Source organism: Galeopterus variegatus, unplaced genomic scaffold (assembly GCF_000696425.1).
Source record: "Galeopterus variegatus unplaced genomic scaffold, G_variegatus-3.0.2 Scaffold10128, whole genome shotgun sequence".
NCBI lineage: Eukaryota > Metazoa > Chordata > Mammalia > Dermoptera > Cynocephalidae > Galeopterus > Galeopterus variegatus.
In genome coordinates, this window is record NW_007736239.1 from 11,621 (window position 1) to 30,566 (window position 18,946).

Below are 18,946 nucleotides of genomic sequence, written 5' to 3' on the forward strand. Positions count from 1 at the left end.
GGGCTTCCATGCCCTCTCTGGAGGACCACCCTCCTCACACCTCCACGTAGTCACCAACCTGGAAGCTCTGCAAACCCTGTCCTTTTGCGCTTTTGTGGAGGCTGCATTACCTAGGCATGGTTTATTAACTGATTGGTCATTGGCTATTAAGTCAATCTCCCGTCCCTCCCCATTCCATGAGGGTCGGAGTGGGGATGAGACTGAAATTTCCAGTCCTCTGACCATGTGGTTGGTTCCCCTGACAACCAGCAGCCATATTGAGACTATCCAGAAGCCCCCAGACCACAGTCATCTCATTAACATACAAAAAGACATTCAGCATTTCAGAGATTCCAAGGGTGTTAGGAGCTGTGTGCCAGGAAAAGGTGGAGACGAAATATATATTTCTTATTATGTGACATCTGGATGCAGGATCCTGGCTCTGCTGACTGCTAGGTATAGGACCTCAGATAAGGCACTTTGTCTCCCTGAGCCTCGGTTTCCGGTTGTGAGAGTTCATCGATGATATACATAAAGTGTTCTGTATACTGTCAATTGCAGATGACATACAGTAGGCTGATGACAAATGGGAGTCCCACTTCTCCTCCCCCTTCAGCTCAGGGGGGCCTTGCATATCCCACAACCACCTTAATGCAGGGCAAGTCTCCCTTGAGCTGTCGGGCTCACGCTTGGTGGCAGAGAGGCAGAGATAGTGAGTGTGAGCTCAGGAGTGGGGTGACCATGACCAAAGTACCTGGCTTCCCTATGCCTTGGCTCCACCCTCTGAAAAAAAAAGATCTTACAAGTGCCCACCTCACAGCGTTGATGGGCTAAAGCATGGAAACACTTTGAATGATGACTGGCACATAGATGCCCATAAACTTCACCTAATTCTATGATCATCACCACCACAATCACCCCGGAGTTCACAGGGTGGGGCATGATAAGTGCCCCCCGCCTCCTTTCTGCAGGTGTCCCTGGTGGGATGGCGTCTCTGCAGCCTAGGCACCCTGCAGCTCAGTCTTTTCATTGTCATTCTCCATAGGACAAGCTGTTGTTTGGGATGAATAGGAGAGACTTCTACTATTGACACAGCCACAGCAAATAGTGCACAACCTTTGCTAGAGCAAAGAAGGGAGTGGCCTGCTGGAGGGGAGGCAGATGCCAGCTAGAAATGCGGAGTCCCTCCTGGACAGAGGCCTGTCTGGGGACATACTTTCTGCTCTCAAAGAGCTTGTGGTCTAGAATATGAGCTTCACCTGGAGAGGGACGTGCATCCTTTGGGGTTGACGGGGGTGAGGAATTTCTGGGGAGGCTCCTGTGGTCTGAAACCCTTCTTTTTTCTAAGACAAGAAAGAAAGTAAAGTGCTACTTTACTTTCTCAACTGGCAGGGGTGCACAGAAGGTAGTGAGCAAGATTGGTAGGAGGCAGGGATTGAAAAAGTCAGGGGCCATTGCCCTAGAGAAACCTAGCAGCCCGGCTGTACACAAGCCATGTAGAGCTCAGTGTTTGCCAGAGAATGTCTAAGATCTGGGCTGTCTTCAGTCTATATTTGTGTATGCGACTGTTCATCTTTTTTTCCTCCTTCCCTCTGTCCCTCCTGTCCTCCCTTTTCTCTTTCCTTCATTCATTAGATTCTTGTTCATTGCATGAATATTTTAGTTTCCCTGAATTTGTGCAAAAATGTATTAATTTATTCTTTCAATAAATATTTGTTGGATGAATGAATGAATGAGTGGGTGGATGTATGAACGAATGAGCCTTTAGCTCCCTGAGCTGGTGGCGAGACCGACTCCTGAGCCCCCCTCTCCAGGAGCAGTGTTTGGCTCACCACCCCAGAGAGCCTGCGTTTTACTTGAGAGAGCACCTATGGTGACCCTCTGCCTGGTCCCCAAATCTACTTCATGGGAGCCCCCTCCCCAGCCCTGCCCTGGTCCCCCACTCAATCTTGTCCCACCTTTCTCTCTTCTCAGAGCAGGACCTCTGCTCTAGTCAAATTACATATGCCCTCCTGTGCCTCTGGAGCCTCTCCTCGTTGTCTAGAATGCAGGTTGCCCCAGTGGCACTGAACAAAATGCTCTCTCCTTGCAAGAACCAGCATTTTCTTTTTTTTTTTTTTTTTTTTTTTTTTTTTCCGTGTCCGGCAACGGATCACAACCCCCAGTGTTGCCCCCGTACCGGACCGGGGACCGGCAACGGGATCGCAACCCTCGGCGTTGCTCCCACGCCTCGCTCAGCCAGTGAGCGGGAACCGGTCTGTATGTGGGATCCGAACCCTCGGGCAGGAGCGCTGCCGCACTCCCAAGCAGCGCACTATCCAGTGCGCCACCGGGCCGGCCCAGAACCAGCATTTTCAATGAAGCTTTTCCTGCTCCCTACAGCCAAAAGTGACTCTGTTCTGCTGGCATCTCTCATGCACTTTTCATCAGGGACGTCTGGATTTACCCTATTCCATCGTTCATTATCACTTACATTTGCTTACCCGCTGCTAAAGCTCTTTAAGAGGTAAAACTACACTTCAGGTATTTCTACACTCCTAACACTGTGCCTAACATAGTGTACTACAAACAATAGGTGCTCTGTATATATGTTTATTGAACACATGCCCCGTATTCACCTTTCCTTAAGTACGAAATTTTGAGCTGTAGTCATGATGGTCATCTCATGACATTAGTTTTTTTTTTTTTTTTTTTTAAAAGATGACCGGTAAGGGAATCTTAACCCTTGACTTGGTGTTGTCAGCACCACGCTCAGCCAGTGAGCGAACCGGCCATCCCTATACGGGATCCGAACCTGAGGCCTTGGTGTTATCAGCACCGCACTCTCCCGAGTGAGCCACGGGCCGGCCCATGACATTAGTTTTTTCTTTGTTCATTTGTTCCTTCCTTCATTTATTTATTTAATTAGCCTAGTACAGTCAAGCAATGTGCTAGACATCAGCATATGAAAATCAAGAAGGCACATTCTGATGGAGAGAAACAGACACATAAAAAAGGGATTATGTCTGGCCCTGGGATGGGCCATCACTTTCTCATAGTTGTGGCCTCGTCGTAAAGACAGAGACCAGTTTGGTTTGCAGAGGAATGGGTGACATAATGTCTTAAACCTAATTTGAAGGAATAAGATTTCCCAAAAGGTTTATATGGGCTCCACTCCCCACACATCGTGTTTTCTCTATAAACCCTTCTCAGTTTAGCTCTGTCACCTCCACAGCCATGTGAGAAGTGGGGGAGCAAGGTTTTGGAGACGTTTGTCATTGGCGTCATATCCAGGGACTCCACAGGCCTTTGACTGGCTCCTATACACAGCTCTTGCCTGTGAGCATTTGCAAGTCCTCTCTGGGCCAGTGACTTCCCAGTCTTCAGGCATAGAAATGCTGCTCAGAGACATGGCTCGCCTCCTGGCATTGGAGGCCCAGGCCGACACAAAGGCCCTGCAAACATGGACAAGGTAAAGGATGCATAAGTAAACGTTTGCTGGAAATGGGAGTGGTAAAAGGCCCCTGGTGTCTGGGGAGACACAGGGGGTAAGAAAGCAGGCCAGACCAGGGCTGAGAGAACTCCCTTCCTCCCAGTTCTGCTGGAGCCCCCATCTACAAAATAATGAGGGATGCTAAAACAGGACAAACGTATTTGCGCTGGTGACACCATTCTCCTGACTGGTTGAGTGGAGTGTCACAGAGCACATGGCCTGTTCCTAGAAGGCCGAGTTCACCAGGTGGAGGGGGAAAGACACTCTCGGCAGTGGGGACAGCATGTGGAGAGGTTCTGCTGTCTGAAAGGGCAGAGCATTTCTGTGACCTCGTGTCATGTGAGTTAGGGTATCTGAGTCTGGGAAGATTGAATAGAAAAGGCTGTGACATTCCTGCTATGCGGGATCAAGATTTCAATGTGATTCTCCCTAGAAAGGTGTTCAAGAAGCTGCCCCTTGGGGAATTTGCCCCCCTTTCCCACACCTCCGTTCCTCGCCTCCCAGGACTTCAGGCTCTCTTCTCTGTCTCACAGCCTTAGGACTCCAGAGTGTCAACTGGCAGATGACCTCCAACCGCTCTGCGCATCACACAGACAAGTTCTCCAGCCAGGAGCTCCCCTTGCGGAGAGGCCGACCCTTCAATTTAGTGTTGATCTTTAACCGAAATCTGGACTCCAGAGAAATTCTGGAGTTCACAGTCTCCACAGGTATCTGCTGATTCTCCCCACCTATCCCCCCCCGCACTCCTGAGTAGCCCTGAGACTGTGCCTCCAAGGGCTGATGGCAGCCAAACTGGCATCCCCGGTCTTTGGGCTCTAGCCCAGCTCTGCCATTGATTCAGCATGACATTGGGCATGTTGCTGCCCATCTCTGAACCTGAGAGTTGTCATCTTCATATCAAGAGGGGTCTGGCTGATATAGTCTGTCCAGTTACTTCCAGTGTGATGATGGTGTCCTCCACTGGACGATGTTCCCCAGAGAGCCCCCGCGGTTACGTTGGAACCTGATCTCTCCCCACAGTCTGACCAGTGTTCTTTGGTTTCCTTCGTCCTCTATCTTCTTTGACAGGGCCTAACCCCTCAGAGTCAGCCAGGACTAAGGCTGTGTTTCCACTCTCCGATGGGAATAGTGGTGGCTGGCGTGCGGCGCTTGGGGCCAGCAATAACAACTCTCTGACAATCTCCGTCTCCAGTCCTGCCAATGCACCCATAGGACGGTACCAAATGAGCCTTCAGATCTCCTCCCAGGGCCACGTCTCTTCTGTGAATCTTGGGGCATTCATACTGCTCTTTAACCCTTGGCTGCAAGGTAGGAATCTTTCAGTTCGGATCTAAACCCTGACCATGGAAAGGAGATGGGGGAATGGTCTTTGCAGGCTCAGGTTTGATTAGGGAAAGTTTGTGGGCTGTGGGAAGAACGTAGAAGCTAGAAGTCAGAAGCTCTGCCACTTAACTAGCTGTGGGAGTCCGGGCAGTCACTGTCTCTCTGTGCCTCAAATTCCTGTCCATTAAAGGGACATCCTGCTGTTTTCTCTGGGGCTACTGTGGACATCACAAACCTTTACAAACTGCATAATGTGGTAAATTATAAGGGACAATGAGTACAGCACCATTCTACCATGGAGGTGGCTACCAGCCTGAAGGAGCAAGTGTCTCATCCCTGGGGTGTCATTTTCAGATCCTCCAGTCATCCCAGCTTCTGTTTCCAGCTCATTGTCCCCATGGCACGGGTCCTCTGTGGAGGTTGGGGGAAGGGCTGAAGATGGGGCCGGCTCCAGTCCCCAGGCCAGTCCTCAGGAATGGCTGGAGGACTGATGTCTAGAGTCCTCTGTAGGGTTCTAGTCCCCGGTATCTGCTTTTTGTGTCAAACAGAGGACAGCGTCTTCATGAGTAACAGCGCTGAGAGAGAAGAGTATGTTCAAGAAGATGCCGGCATCATCTATGTGGGAAGCACAAATCGAATTAGCATGGTCGGCTGGAACTTCGGACAGGTAAAAGGGTCACAGGGAGCTGAGGGGAATGTCCCTATCACCTAAGAAGCTTGGCAGCTTGCCCCATAGATTGGCCAAAGGTCCATCTGTCCATTTGTAGGCCCTTCTGTTCATTAATTCATTCAGAAGACATTATTGACCACCTACTGTGTGCCAGGTCCCAGGCGACACACTAATGATACAGGAAATGAATAAGACAGATCTTCTGTCTTTGAAGGGGGACCACAATCTAGGGGGCAAGACAGACACATGTAACTCAATTGACGCAATGAAGTNGTCAACCAGAGCAAGTCTGCTATCTCTTTTATATGTTGTGTTTCTGTGTCGAATTTAATCTGAAGGAAGAGGGCACCTAGGGGTGGAAGGGAGGCTGTTTTTTGGTGGTGTGTACTTAGGAAGGAGCTTTGGATCAGGAACCTGAAGGAGGCAAGGGAGCCAGATGGATATCTAGGGGAAGAGCGTTCCAGACAGAAGGCAAAGCACGTGCAAGGACCTCAGGCGAGAGGAGCTTAGTCTTCTGTTTAAGAAGCAGTGACTTAAGAACAAGTCTTATTTTGTGAAAATGGCTTCATATACATCATTTAGTGAGATATTTTATCTGATTTATATCTAGGTCCCCAGGAGTCTAAATAATATGCTTGGGATTATACTCAGAGCTAGAAGGAGACATTGAGATTAGCTTGGCCCGACCCCTTGTTATACAGATGGAGAAGTCAAGGCCAGACAGGCCAAGCAACTCGTTCACGAGTCCGCGGCAGTGAGGGGGCCTCTCTGCCACGCTCCCTCCCATTCACTTTAGGGGAGTCAGGACAGGGTCTTCGGCATAGCAAGAGTTCTGGATGAGTTTGCAGCATTCAAGGTGGGGTGCGGTGGCTATTCCTCAGTACCTCCCACTTCTGGAAGCCACAGAATGAAAGGACTTGATAGTGCCTGTGGTTTTCACCTGTGTGGAGCCTGTAGCCTCAGTGAGCCAACGCTACCTGTCATTTCTTTCACTGTAACACATGGATAACTCGTTCACGAGTCCGCGGCAGTGAGGGGGCCTCTCTGCCACGCTCCCTCCCATTCACTTTAGGGGAGTCAGGACAGGGTCTTCGGCATAGCAAGAGTTCTGGATGAGTTTGCAGCATTCAAGGTGGGGTGCGGTGGCTATTCCTCAGTACCTCCCACTTCTGGAAGCCACAGAATGAAAGGACTTGATAGTGCCTGTGGTTTTCATCTGTGTGGAGCCTGTAGCCTCAGTGAGCCAACGCTACCTGTCATTTCTTTCACTGTAACACGTGGACCCATTTTGAACAGTTTGAAGATGACATTCTGAGCATTTGCCTGTCAGTCTTGGATAAGAGTCTGAATTTCCGCCGTGACCCTGCTAGTGACGTGGCCCGAAGAAATGACCCCAAATATGTTGGCCGGGTGCTGAGTGCCATGGTGAGTAATAGGAAAATGATAATAACTAACCGCTACTAGACATTAACACCAGCGATCATAGGCACTGACTCTGTACATATGTCGTCTTCCTGAAGCCTCTCCTAATACAGGGGGTGGCTGGGACCATCCCCATTTGCTAACGTGGAACCTGAGGTGCCTCTAAGTTAACGGGCCTGCCTGAGACACATGGTAAGTGAGTGGCAGAGGCAGATCTGGACCCAGGTCTAGGTGGCTCCCAAACCCTTTCCGCTGTTTGTGAGGCCTCTCTCAGATGAGAAGGAAACTTGCCCTTTGGGTGTCCACCAGGGACAGGAGGGTGCAAAGCTCGGACTCTGCTCCTCCATCGGGCATCCTGGGAAAGAAAGCGAGCCCCCTAGTGAGCCTGCAGGGCTGACCTCCTTTAATCTAGTCCATCTCCTCCAGAGCATAGAGCACTCAGTGTCAGAATGGAAAAGTAGTGGCCCCCTCGTTACCTAATGGGGAAAGAGCTCAGGAGAGGAAGTCACTTGCTCAAGGTGCATGGCCCAAGCCAAACCAGAACAAAGGGTGCCAGCCACCTGCCCAGGGCCTCTTTCCTTTCACCCCTTCCCCCCTCCTGAGAGACTTGTCCACCCACAACACACACTCGCTCACTGTCACACACTCTCACACACACAGTCAACCAGAGCAAGTCTGCTATCTCTTTTATATGTTGTGTTTCTGTGTCGAATTTAATCTAAAGGAAGAGGGCACCTAGGGGTGGAAGGGAGGCTGATTTTGGTGGTGTGTACTTAGGAAGGAGCTTTGGATCAGGAACCTGAAGGAGGCAAAGGAGCCAGATGGATATCTAGGGGAAGAGCGTTCCAGACAGAAGGCAAAGCACGTGCAAGGACCTCAGGCAAGAGGAGCTTAGCCTTCTGTTTAAGAAGCAGTGACTTAAGAACAAGTCTTATTTTGTGAAAATGGCTTCATATACATCATTTAGTGAGATATTTTATCTAATTTATATCTAGGTCCCCAGGAGTCTAAATAATATGCTTGGGATTATACTCAGAGCTAGAAGGAGACATTGAGATTAGCTTGGCCCGACCCTTTGTTATACAGATGGAGAAGTCAAGGCCAGACAGGCCAAGCAACTCGTTCACGAGTCCGCGGCAGCGAGGGGGCCTCTCTGCCACGCTCCCTCCCATTCACTTTAGGGGAGTCAGGACAGGGTCTTCAGCATAGCGAGAGCTCCGGATGAGTTTGCAGCATTCAAGGCGGGGTGCGGTGGCTATTCCTCAGTACCTCCCACTTCTGGAAGCCACAGAATGAAAGGACTTGATAGTGCCTGTGGTTTTCATCTGTGTGGAGCCTGTAGCCTCAGTGAGCCAACGCTACCTGTCATTTCTTTCACTGTAACACGTGGACCCATTTTGAACAGTTTGAAGATGACATTCTGAGCATTTGCCTGTCAGTCTTGGATAAGAGTCTGAATTTCCGCCGTGACCCTGCTAGTGACGTGGCCCGAAGAAATGACCCCAAATATGTTGGCCGGGTGCTGAGTGCCATGGTGAGTAATAGGAAAATGATAATAACTAACCGCTACTAGACATTAACACCAGCGATCATAGGCACTGACTCTGTACATATGTCGTCTTCCTGAAGCCTCTCCTAATACAGGGGGTGGCTGGGACCATCCCCATTTGCTAACGTGGAACCTGAGGTGCCTCTAAGTTAACGGGCCTGCCTGAGACACATGGTAAGTGAGTGGCAGAGGCAGATCTGGACCCAGGTCTAGGTGGCTCCCAAACCCTTTCCGCTGTTTGTGAGGCCTCTCTCAGATGAGAAGGAAACTTGCCCTTTGGGTGTCCACCAGGGACAGGAGGGTGCAAAGCTCGGACTCTGCTCCTCCATCGGGCATCCTGGGAAAGAAAGCGAGCCCCCTAGTGAGCCTGCAGGGCTGACCTCCTTTAATCTAGTCCATCTCCTCCAGAGCATAGAGCACTCAGTGTCAGAATGGAAAAGTAGCGGCCCCCTCGTTACCTAGTGGGGAAAGAGCTCAGGAGCGGAAGTCACTTGCTCAAGGTTCATGGCCCAAGCCAAACCAGAACAAAGGGTGCCAGCCACCTGCCCAGGGCCTCTTTCCTTTCACCCCTTCCCTCCTCCCGAGAGACTTGTCCACCCACAACACACACTCGCTCACTGTCACCCACTCTCACACACATTCACAAGCTAGACCCAAGAGGAATCTATGGCTCTGCACTCAGCGTGTAGAGCATGGCTCCATCAGAAAGTGTCCAAACATGGGATTAACTGGCTCAAAAGGTACAAATTAAAGAGAAAAAGCCAGCCTGGCTGGTTAGCTCAGATGGTAAGAGTGTGGTGTTACAACACCAAGGTCAAGGGTTCAGATCCCCATACCAGCCAGTTGCCCAAGAAACAAACAAAAAAAAAGGATGGTAAGAGTGTGGTGTTACAACACCAAGGTCAAGGGTTCAGATCCCCATACCAGCCAGTCGCCCAAGAAACAAACAAACAAAAAAAAACAAAAAGTCAAAGGAAGTCTATAACTTTAACCCTCTTAAACTAAGCAATTACCCAGCAGTGTCTTTCACTGTTGGATTTTTTTGGTTCACGGTTTAGGCCTTTCTTGGTCTCTTTACTTTTTTGAGTTGGATAATTTCCAAACTAATGAGCTAGTTATTTGGTTAGAAATGTGAACAACCTTTTAGCTACATGATAAATATCTGGGGTTAATCAGGGAGCATTTTTTGAAAGAGCTGTCTTAAAATGAGCCTTGCAGGAAAGGGGAGAGGTAGGCCCAGGGGGCGTGAGGCCCTGAGGTGACCAGTGGGAGTAGAGTGGCTGAGGCAGGGGACAGAGAGGAAGTGGGCCTGGAACCGAACCTCAAGAGCTGAATGGCCTGGAGGAGAGGGGATTAAAGCCGGGGCAGAGGTCAAGGGTAGTAAGAGTTCAGGTAGGCTTAGGAGGCTGAGCCTCCTTGGCCCAGGAGACAGGGGCAGGCCAGCTGGCTCTGGCTCCATAGCTGACTCACTCTCACCCTGGGGCCAAACCACTTTATCTTGGAGGCAATTTCCTCAGCTGAGCCACCCTGATGTTCTCTCCAGACCTCCCTGTTGGGCTGGGCTATGAGCTAATTATGGCTTGTGCAGGGCTTTGAAATGCTCAGTTTTCAGCCAGAGATGACCCTGCTGATTACCACGCTGGTGGCTGGAGCTCAGTGACTCAGGAGATGGGCAGGGGCTGCACAATCCTCCATCGTGGAGGAGGCCCCGTCTTGACTGACTCTGTGATCACAGCCCAAGCCCTCCTGGAAGGGGTACAGAATTCGCAACTGAAGGGTCAGGAAGGCTGGGCTTGGCCTGTCCTGGGCAAGGATCCTTCTGTTTCCAGACTGTCTGTTCTCATCAGCTTTGCCGTTTATAGATGCTCCAAAGAGAGGGAGTGGGACTCAGGCTGGGGAAGCCCTCAGAGATCCTGGCCCAGCCTCTCATTGTACAGTTGGGATAAAAAAAAAAAAAAATAGTGAAAGTTACATAGACCCTGGAACTTGGCTGCTGGAAGACACCTTAGGGTTCATTTGTTGCTATTTTCCCTGTATTGGAAGGTGAAGAACTAAGGCCCAAAGAGGTGCATTGACTTGCCCGTGATCACCTCGCTAAGTGGCACGGTGGGTCTTGTCGCATGGGTTTCTCCTCTCTGTCTCTTTTCGTAACCTCTTATTATGGAAGAGTTCAGACCCACATAAAAGTAAAGAAAAAAGTATGAGGGTAGTTCAAAAAGTTCGTAGAAAAATAGAATTAAAAGGCAATAAGAATCTTTGCATGAACTTTTTTTTTTTTTGGGAGGGGGACCGGTAAGGGGATCGGAACCCTTGGCTTGGTGTCGCCTGCACCACGCTCAGCCAGTGAGCGCACCAGCCATCCCTATATAGGATCCGAACCTGCGGCCTCGGTGCTCCCAGCGCCGCACTCTCCCGAGTGAGCCACGGGGTCGGCCCTTTGCATGAACTTCTTGAAGACTCCTTGTATAATGAACTCTTATGACCTATCATCAGCTTCAGCAGTCACCAATTCAGGTCCAATCTCTTTTCACCTCCAACCACCCCCTCCACAGATTATTTGATAAATCCCAGACATTACATTATTTGACAACATTTCTGCTGTAGATATTTTACTGTGTCTCTAAAAGACAATGGAACTCAGGTATCTTGATTCCAAGTCCATTCTCTTTTCACGCTGCATTATGATTGTGTTATTGATTCTAGAACCATGCAGTAAGGTGAATGAACAAACGAACGAACGAACGAATGAATGAATGAATTAAAAAAAGCAATATTCCATCTTTATTCTTTCCAAGAAGTTAGTTGCTAAGGTTCTAAGGTGATCTTTTTAGACCACCAGTATACCCAGAAAGAGTATCTAACCATGGATTCCCAAACAGACAGACATCAGTGGTAGCCTGTGAGTTCTTTCTTGCAACATGTCCTCTGCAGGCTGGATTTCTGACCCTGTCTTGCCACTGAGAAGCTGTGGAGTCTTTGTTTACCATGTCACCCTGCAGGACAGAATTGATGAATGGATCAAGGATAATCAAACAGCCCATTAGGCAAAACACCCCTAAACTCACACACCTCTCAGTACCCCTAAGGAATTATTATTACAATTATCATCCTCAAATCACCTGGAAAGACACAGAGAAGTCCACTCGATGGTCCCTGACTTCCTTTCTCATCTCTCCACCTTGTCCTGTGAATTCTGCATTTCACTCTCCATAGGAAAGGCAGGATGTCGATTCATTTGTGGGGGGATTTCTGCCTAGATTAATGGCAATGATGACAACGGTGTACTTGCTGGGAACTGGAGTGGCAGTTACACGGGTGGCCGGGACCCAAGGAACTGGAATGGCAGCGTGGAGATCCTCAAGGAGTGGAAAAAATCTGGCTTCAGACCAGTCCGATATGGCCAGTGCTGGGTCTTTGCAGGGACCCTCAACACAGGTACCTCGGGTGTGATGTGTCTTTACTGGGTCAGTGGGCAGCAATGGGGTGAGCCGAGGTACCGTCTCCACCACAACCCGAGTCCTCACAGTGACCTTGACTTGCAGTGATGCGGTGTTTGGGGATTCCCTCCCGGGTGATCACCAACTTCAACTCAGCTCACGACACAGACCGGAACCTCAGCGTGGATGTGTACTACGATGCCCAGGGAAACCCCCTGGACAAAGGCAGTGATAGTGTATGGTAAGCATCTGACCTTATTGCTGAACCTCAAGCACCGAGGCTGAGCAGCTGCGTGCCCTCACCGTTCCCCTGCGATCCAGCTCCAAACAGGAGTTAGGAGGCAAGTAACATGTCAGGACATGGTTTAGAATAGAAGTGCTACTATGCTGAGTACACATAGAGCAGGACATGAGACACCTCTTCTCAGTGCTCTGCAAGCTCTGCTGGTCTGTTCTAGCTCGCTGCCTTCAGGTGAAGGGTCTGATACCAGTGAAAGACGTGGTTCATGAGCTCTGTGAAACCACCCTGAATTTATGAGATCCATTAGCTCCCATGCAACTTTAAGGGATAAAAGTTGAAACTATTGATTTTCCAGTGAGATTTAGAAATATACTTCATTTTTGGCAACCCATATGACTTATGGGCTTTCTTAAAGAGAGTAACAAAAGTAACACATTTACTTTTAATGCGTATATACTTGTTATGTACATTCGTTGACAGAATGAAAAGTTAGAAGTTTATTTGGGATTTCAGATGAAAATAAAAAGTTTTAGATGTATCTGAGCATATATATTTCTAACCATAAATATGCCATATACACATGTAGCTACATACACGCACACATATATATGTAATTTATACATATATGTACAGATGCCAACTGGAAGTAGGTTATATAAAATGTATAGACATATCTATAACTAGAGAAATACATATACATAAAAATAGATATTGTTACAACTATTTAAGATTATATATCATATGCCAAGTTATTATCAGATGGTAATTAAAAATTGTGTCTATATCTGTATGGACACATAGATATTTATGTGTCTATACATAAAGTGCCACACACATATGTCAATAATCTATCTTGTTACAACTATTTAAGATTATATATCATATGCCAAGTTATTATCAGATGGTAATTAAAAACTGTGTCTATATCTGTATGGACACATAGATATTTATGTGTCTATACATAAAGTGCCACACACATACGTCAATAATCTATTGTGTTTAAATCCATTTCAAAGGATACACACACATATAATTGTTCACATGTGTATGGCTAGATAACCTTACAGCAATGCCATCTTATTTCCAGATGTATAATGTTGTGATGGCCTATATAAAATATTTTTTATTACTTATTATTCCCAGAATAAGTAGGTCCAAGTTTTCTGAAATGTGCTTTGTGTAACTAATGGAATAAAGGGAAAGAAAATAGAAATTAATGAAAACAGCTATTAAAACAAATAAGCCACAACCCTGTGCCAACCACTGAACTGAGAAATATAAGCGTCCCCTCCCCTCTAAAGGGGAGTGAGGCTTACATGATCCACCCAGAGACACACAGATTCCCAGGTTTCATGCGGGAGATAATGCTTATTTTAAGATTTTCTTTCTTGATCTGCTCACGCTCAACTTTCTCTCTAATGAATTGCTACTCGTGGCAAAGTTTTACTTTCTGGCTTCTCATAAATGAATGTCTTTTCTTCTCCTTGCATTTTTCTTTTGTTGTTTGTGTACAAAATCCCATCACAACCAGTTCTGATCACTTCTAGCCTTGGTTTCCTTTACAAAAGGAGATGATTGTTTAAATAAGATGACTGATCTTTGTTGTGGGTCCCCTTTGGTATAACCCTTCTGAGATTATTCTGCACACTGGAAACTGCAGGGAAACCAGTGAGCTTAAGACTCATGATGATTGTTTAAATAAGATGACTGATCTTTGTTGTGGGTCCCCTTTGGTATAACCCTTCTGTGATTATTCTGCACACTGGAAACTGCAGGGAAACCAGTGAGCTCAAGACTCAGTTCCTCTAGTAAAAGCATTTATGGTGCTGTTAGGGGACAAGGGTGGGGATGCCATTAGTAGAGGCTACTTAGCTACATTGCATGGTGTTCTGTGCCAGGTGAGTGATTCAGACAGTAAGCACTGTGGGAACTCAGGGAGGGAATCTTCAAGGAAGGCTTCCTGGAAGCAGGAAGGTGGGGCCTTTAAGCTAAATTTGGAATTAGAACCCAGGTCTCTTGGTTACTGGTTCACACTACCATCCCACATCAGCTTAATCATTTTTTCCAGATATAATCACCTTCGGGACAGGTATGGGTGGGTAGAGGGATTCCATGGTGGCTCCACTGTCATTTCTGTTGGCCTCATGGGAGGGTGCCAGGTCCAGAGGCTCTGATTGTTCCTGAGGGTCCTGTCACCCCTCAACCTCCCACCCCCTTTTGAATGCTTCTCAGAAAGCAGTGGGGGCTGATGGTCACTCCCTACCCCTTCCCTGTCAGCAGAGGTTGGGGACCCAGCCCTGGATGGTATGAGGAAGAGAGCCTAAGCCCTAGTTCCAGCCCTACCACCATCTTGCTATGGGACTTGTGCAAGACAACTAACTCATCCTACTGGTCTCAAGTTTCTCCATCAGTGAATATAAATCAAGTCTCTTCCCAGCTTGAATTATTTAATTCTCTACAGCTTCCAGCCCACCTCACCCCTTCTACAGTAAATCCCACCTAAGGGAGAATTAAACCAAGTGTCATTATCTGCCTGGAGTGAAATCACTAACTATTATAAGGACAGCTTGGGCTTGGACCAAAAAGTTTTGGTCTGAATCCTTGTATGTTATAAATCTTGGAAGCTTTCGAACCTTGTCCAGATTTGCCTAACATAATAGACTGTGAGAATCAAATGGGGTTAAGCAGCAGAAATGCTTAGCAATGATAACAGCAGCAGCTCATAATTTGTTGAGCAATTGTTGTGTGCCAGGTACTGTCCTAAGTGCTTACACGTATTCTTTACAATTGATGAGTAGGCACTATTATTATCATCCCCATTTTCTAGTTGAGGAAACAGGCACTAAAAGATCAAGCAGTTCACCCAAGGGCACGTAACTAGAAGGTGATGGAGACAGGATTTGAACCCAGGCAACTTTGTAAACTATAAAGCATCAGAGAGATGCCAGAGAATGTTGTAGTTATTCCTGACTGATGTTTGAGAAATCTGCCAGCTCTTACCTTGAGATTTTCCAGAGGAGGCTGGCTGGATGCCAGTGGCAGCACTGGTTAGGTTGGGTGCTGTCCAAGACATTCAGGTAGAGAAGCTGGTTCTTTGGTTCACACTTAGGCAGCAAATGCCACTACTTTGTAAGACTAAACTTTGTCTCATGGGCTCAGTGAAGAGTAATGACTTGCCCAATGTCCCACTGTGAATTAGTATCCAAGCTAGGGGTAGGACTCAGCTGTCCTTAAACAGAACTTCACCAAGTCAAAGAACATTGGGACTGGAAGGGACCTGAGACAAGGATCTGCTCATTCTATAGATGAGAAAACAAAGGCCCAGAGAGAAGTGACTAGTCTGATGGTAAACAGCTAAAGACCTTCAGGCACTCTAACTAAACATATGACATTACATAAGCTCCTTAACTTTCCTGCATCTCAATTTTCCACCCGAAAAATGGAGGACTAGATCAGGGGACCTCAGCAATTTCTTCCAGATCTTTCTTTCAATCACATTCACAGCGTCCAGTGGGGTGTAATTTTTTCTGAGCCATCCTGCTCATGCCAGTGGTTTGGCTTAAAAGGCGCAGGACTCTGGAGTATTCACTTTCTTCGGTCAGGACGCTTTGTGGGGAGCTGACTTTGGGATGCTTCTTTGATACGGTTCCCTTTGGGGCCACTACGAAAGAAGTTTCTGGAGCTTGCTCAGTCGTTCAGCAGAACCAAATGATTTGGAACAGTTTGGCCAAAGTTATCATGACATTCCTGGCTTGTTTTCTTAATTCATTTGATTTGATCCCTTAATTTCTAGAGTCAGACATGACTCTACCTGTAGACTCTGTAGAGCTCCGGGGCACATGGGGATTGCCCAGCCCTCTCAGGGAGGTGGAGGTGGGCAGTGCTTCTGAAGAAGAGCCATTGGCACCCACACCTTAGCTGAATTCCTGGCCCCTAATGCGATCTCTCCGTGGCCTCTGCTTCTGAATCTCTGCCACCACTAACACCTACCCAGCCCCCAATGTGAGGAAACCAAGGCTGCAAGAATGCCTTGCCCGGAACAGTCCGATCAAGTCAATGTGATTCAGTACATACCCGCAATGGACTCTGACACCACTAACACCTACCCAGCCCCCAATGTGAGGAAACCAAGGCTGCAAGAATGCCTTGCCCCAGAACAGTCCGATCAAGTCAATGTGATTCAGTACATACCCGCAATGGACGCTGGGCACCGAGAGGAGTAAGATGCAGGAACTGTGCTAGAGGAGTTTATATCTGCAGAAAAAGATTGGTGATTATGGAGTAGAAGCAGTGAGATCATTGAATTCTGTGCAAGATTCAGAGATAGCACAGAGGTATGGCTGGTGCTTTCTCAGCATGTCAGGAAAGACTTTGGTGGAGCTATTTTCTGAACTGCATTAGGAAGGACAAATTAGGAGTTTGCTTACAGAAAGGGTGGAGATTTGGGGCTATTTTCTAGTCACGGTCTCTTAACCCCGTGAGCTCAAAGGTAAGCATAGCTCAGTTGCTGTCTCTAGAGCAGCAGTTTATGTACTTCAAGGATTACATAAGAACTAACTTGGGTGGGGGAGATGAGAGGGGCATGAATTTGCATCTTTTGATAAATGCCTCAGGTAGTTCTGATGCCTACAGCCTGTCCTTTTCCTGAGCTCCTCCTGTAACACTCAAGACAGGGACAGAGCTCAAGGTTGGGGTGGCGGGGAGATGGTGGCACACAACCAGAAACTCAAAACAGAATTACCATGATGGCACCCATGGGCATGTGAAGGGTGCACATCCCCAATATGTGTGACTAAAGAAGTTGGCTTCTGCATGAGGGAGGAACCAGGATGTATTTGTTATCTGCTCTGTCTTAAATTCCCACCTTGTAAATAAGTATTAAAACATGGCCACTTACCAATTTTTTTTTAAACCACCCCGCCCTTCCCCTTGGAATGAAATGAATGTGAAACTTGGTGTTCTCACCACTTTCTCTCCCTCCCTGGCCCCTTTCGCCCACCTAGAATCTTCTCATTCTTCCCTTGACTTTCCTTGTTGAATTTTAACCAACCCTAAAGGCCCATTCAAAAAGACACTTGGTGGGTCTTCCTGGAGATAATTTTTATGATCACTGTTTTCACAACAATAGGAAATTTCAAAATGTATAAAGAAGTAAAAATCATCCGTCATACTGTCGTTCACATGTATTTAACATTTGATAGTTCTCTACCCAGTCTTTTTTCTATTAGTTGTTGCTGATTATAGTATTGAGATCATGCATTTTACAAGGCGTGAGTATAAGACAGAGAATTTAATAGATGCATCTTACTTCTTCCCACACCTAGAAACCGACCACTTCACAATCAGTTTTAAGCATGTGTTTTTTGATTAAACATTGTATTTTGAGCATTTCCCACATGTCATTACGTAATCTTCAAAATAAGATTATTTTAAATGCATCATATTCCATTATATGGTTGAACCATTATCTTTTTCCCTGCTGTTAACTATAATATCAATTTTCCCTTTTTTCTCCCTTCTGCCTGGATTGAAATCCCTCTCTGCTTATTTACTCTCTCTTAAACCTTGAACAAGTCACTTAACTTCTCCGTGTCTCAGTTTCCAGAGTTGTCAAATGGGGATAATAATTATTTCTACCTTATAGAGTGTTGTAAGGATTAAATGAGTTAATATGTGTAAGGCAGTTAGAACACTTAACTTGCTATGTTAATACTCTGTTAGCTATTATCATTTATATAATATACATATTCATTAAAAATATTCATTTAGTTTCTAATTATAGAAGTAATGAGTAATTCTCATTATAGAAAATAAAAACATTACAAAAATAAATAATGTAAAACTTAGTTAATATGCACCATATATATAAGTATAACATATGCACCAAATTGTTAATGGTGGCTATCTAAGAAAATGCAATTATTGGAGACTAACTTTATCCAATTTTTTTAACGTATAATTTTTAAAATTCAGATGGATTCATCATATGTATATACACAAACAGATATATAACTTGATGTTTTTTATTTTATGATATATTTTAGACATCTCTCCATATAAGTACTAGATTGATTTGTCTCATTCTTTTTGACATCTATGTGATATTCCGTTGCATGACTGTGCCACAGTTTATCCAACCATTCCCTTATTGATGAATCTTTCCTCCAACGTTTTTGCTATTATAAACAACAGATTGATTTGTCTCATTCTTTTTGACATCTATGTGATATTCCGTTGCATGACTGTGCCACAATTTATCCAACCATTCCCTTATTGATGAATCTTTCCTCCAACGTTTTTGCTATTATAAACAATGATGCAGTGAACATCTTTACACATACATCTATGTGCACTCACGTGAGTTTTTCTATAGGAGAAATTCCCAGATATGGAATTACTGGCTCAGTGGTTATGTAGAATTTTAAAGGTGTTTTATTAATATTCATTGCCAAACTGTCCTCCACCAAGGTCATACCAATTTAAACTCCCACCAGTGGTGTATGACAGTGCTTGTTCTCCCAACTGAAATGAGTACAATGATGAGTATCATCCTAAACTTTAATCTCTGATCGTCTGATAGGTGTAATCTATGTATCTCTGTGATGGTATCTCTTTGTCATTTGAATTTTCTTTTAATAGTATTGAGGTTAAAACTATTTTTATATGTTCAATGATCATAGGTATTCCTCATAAAAATTGCCTGCCCATTGCCTTTTATTGGCATGTTTTTCTTCTGTGTCTTTTTCTTATTGATTTGTAAATAATTTATAATATTAATATGAGGTACTTCAGAAAGTTCAGGGAAAAATTCATATTATCTCTCAATTTTATTTTTCCCAAAAACTTTTTGAAG

General features: G+C 46.1%; 1 protein-coding gene across 1 annotated transcript in view; it reads left to right on the forward strand.

Moving 5' to 3' along the window:
* The first annotated feature begins 4,013 nt into the window (after positions 1 to 4,013).
* TGM3 (transglutaminase 3) overlaps positions 4,014 to 18,946 on the forward strand; it is a 30,707-nt gene continuing 15,774 nt past the window's right edge. The window contains exons 1-6 of the mRNA XM_008594094.1: positions 4,014 to 4,158; positions 4,520 to 4,759; positions 5,323 to 5,441; positions 6,741 to 6,869; positions 11,673 to 11,850; positions 11,958 to 12,093. Of these exons, the coding sequence (XP_008592316.1) occupies positions 4,014 to 4,158; positions 4,520 to 4,759; positions 5,323 to 5,441; positions 6,741 to 6,869; positions 11,673 to 11,850; positions 11,958 to 12,093 (947 nt within the window). The remainder of the gene's footprint in view (positions 4,159 to 4,519; positions 4,760 to 5,322; positions 5,442 to 6,740; positions 6,870 to 11,672; positions 11,851 to 11,957; positions 12,094 to 18,946) is intronic.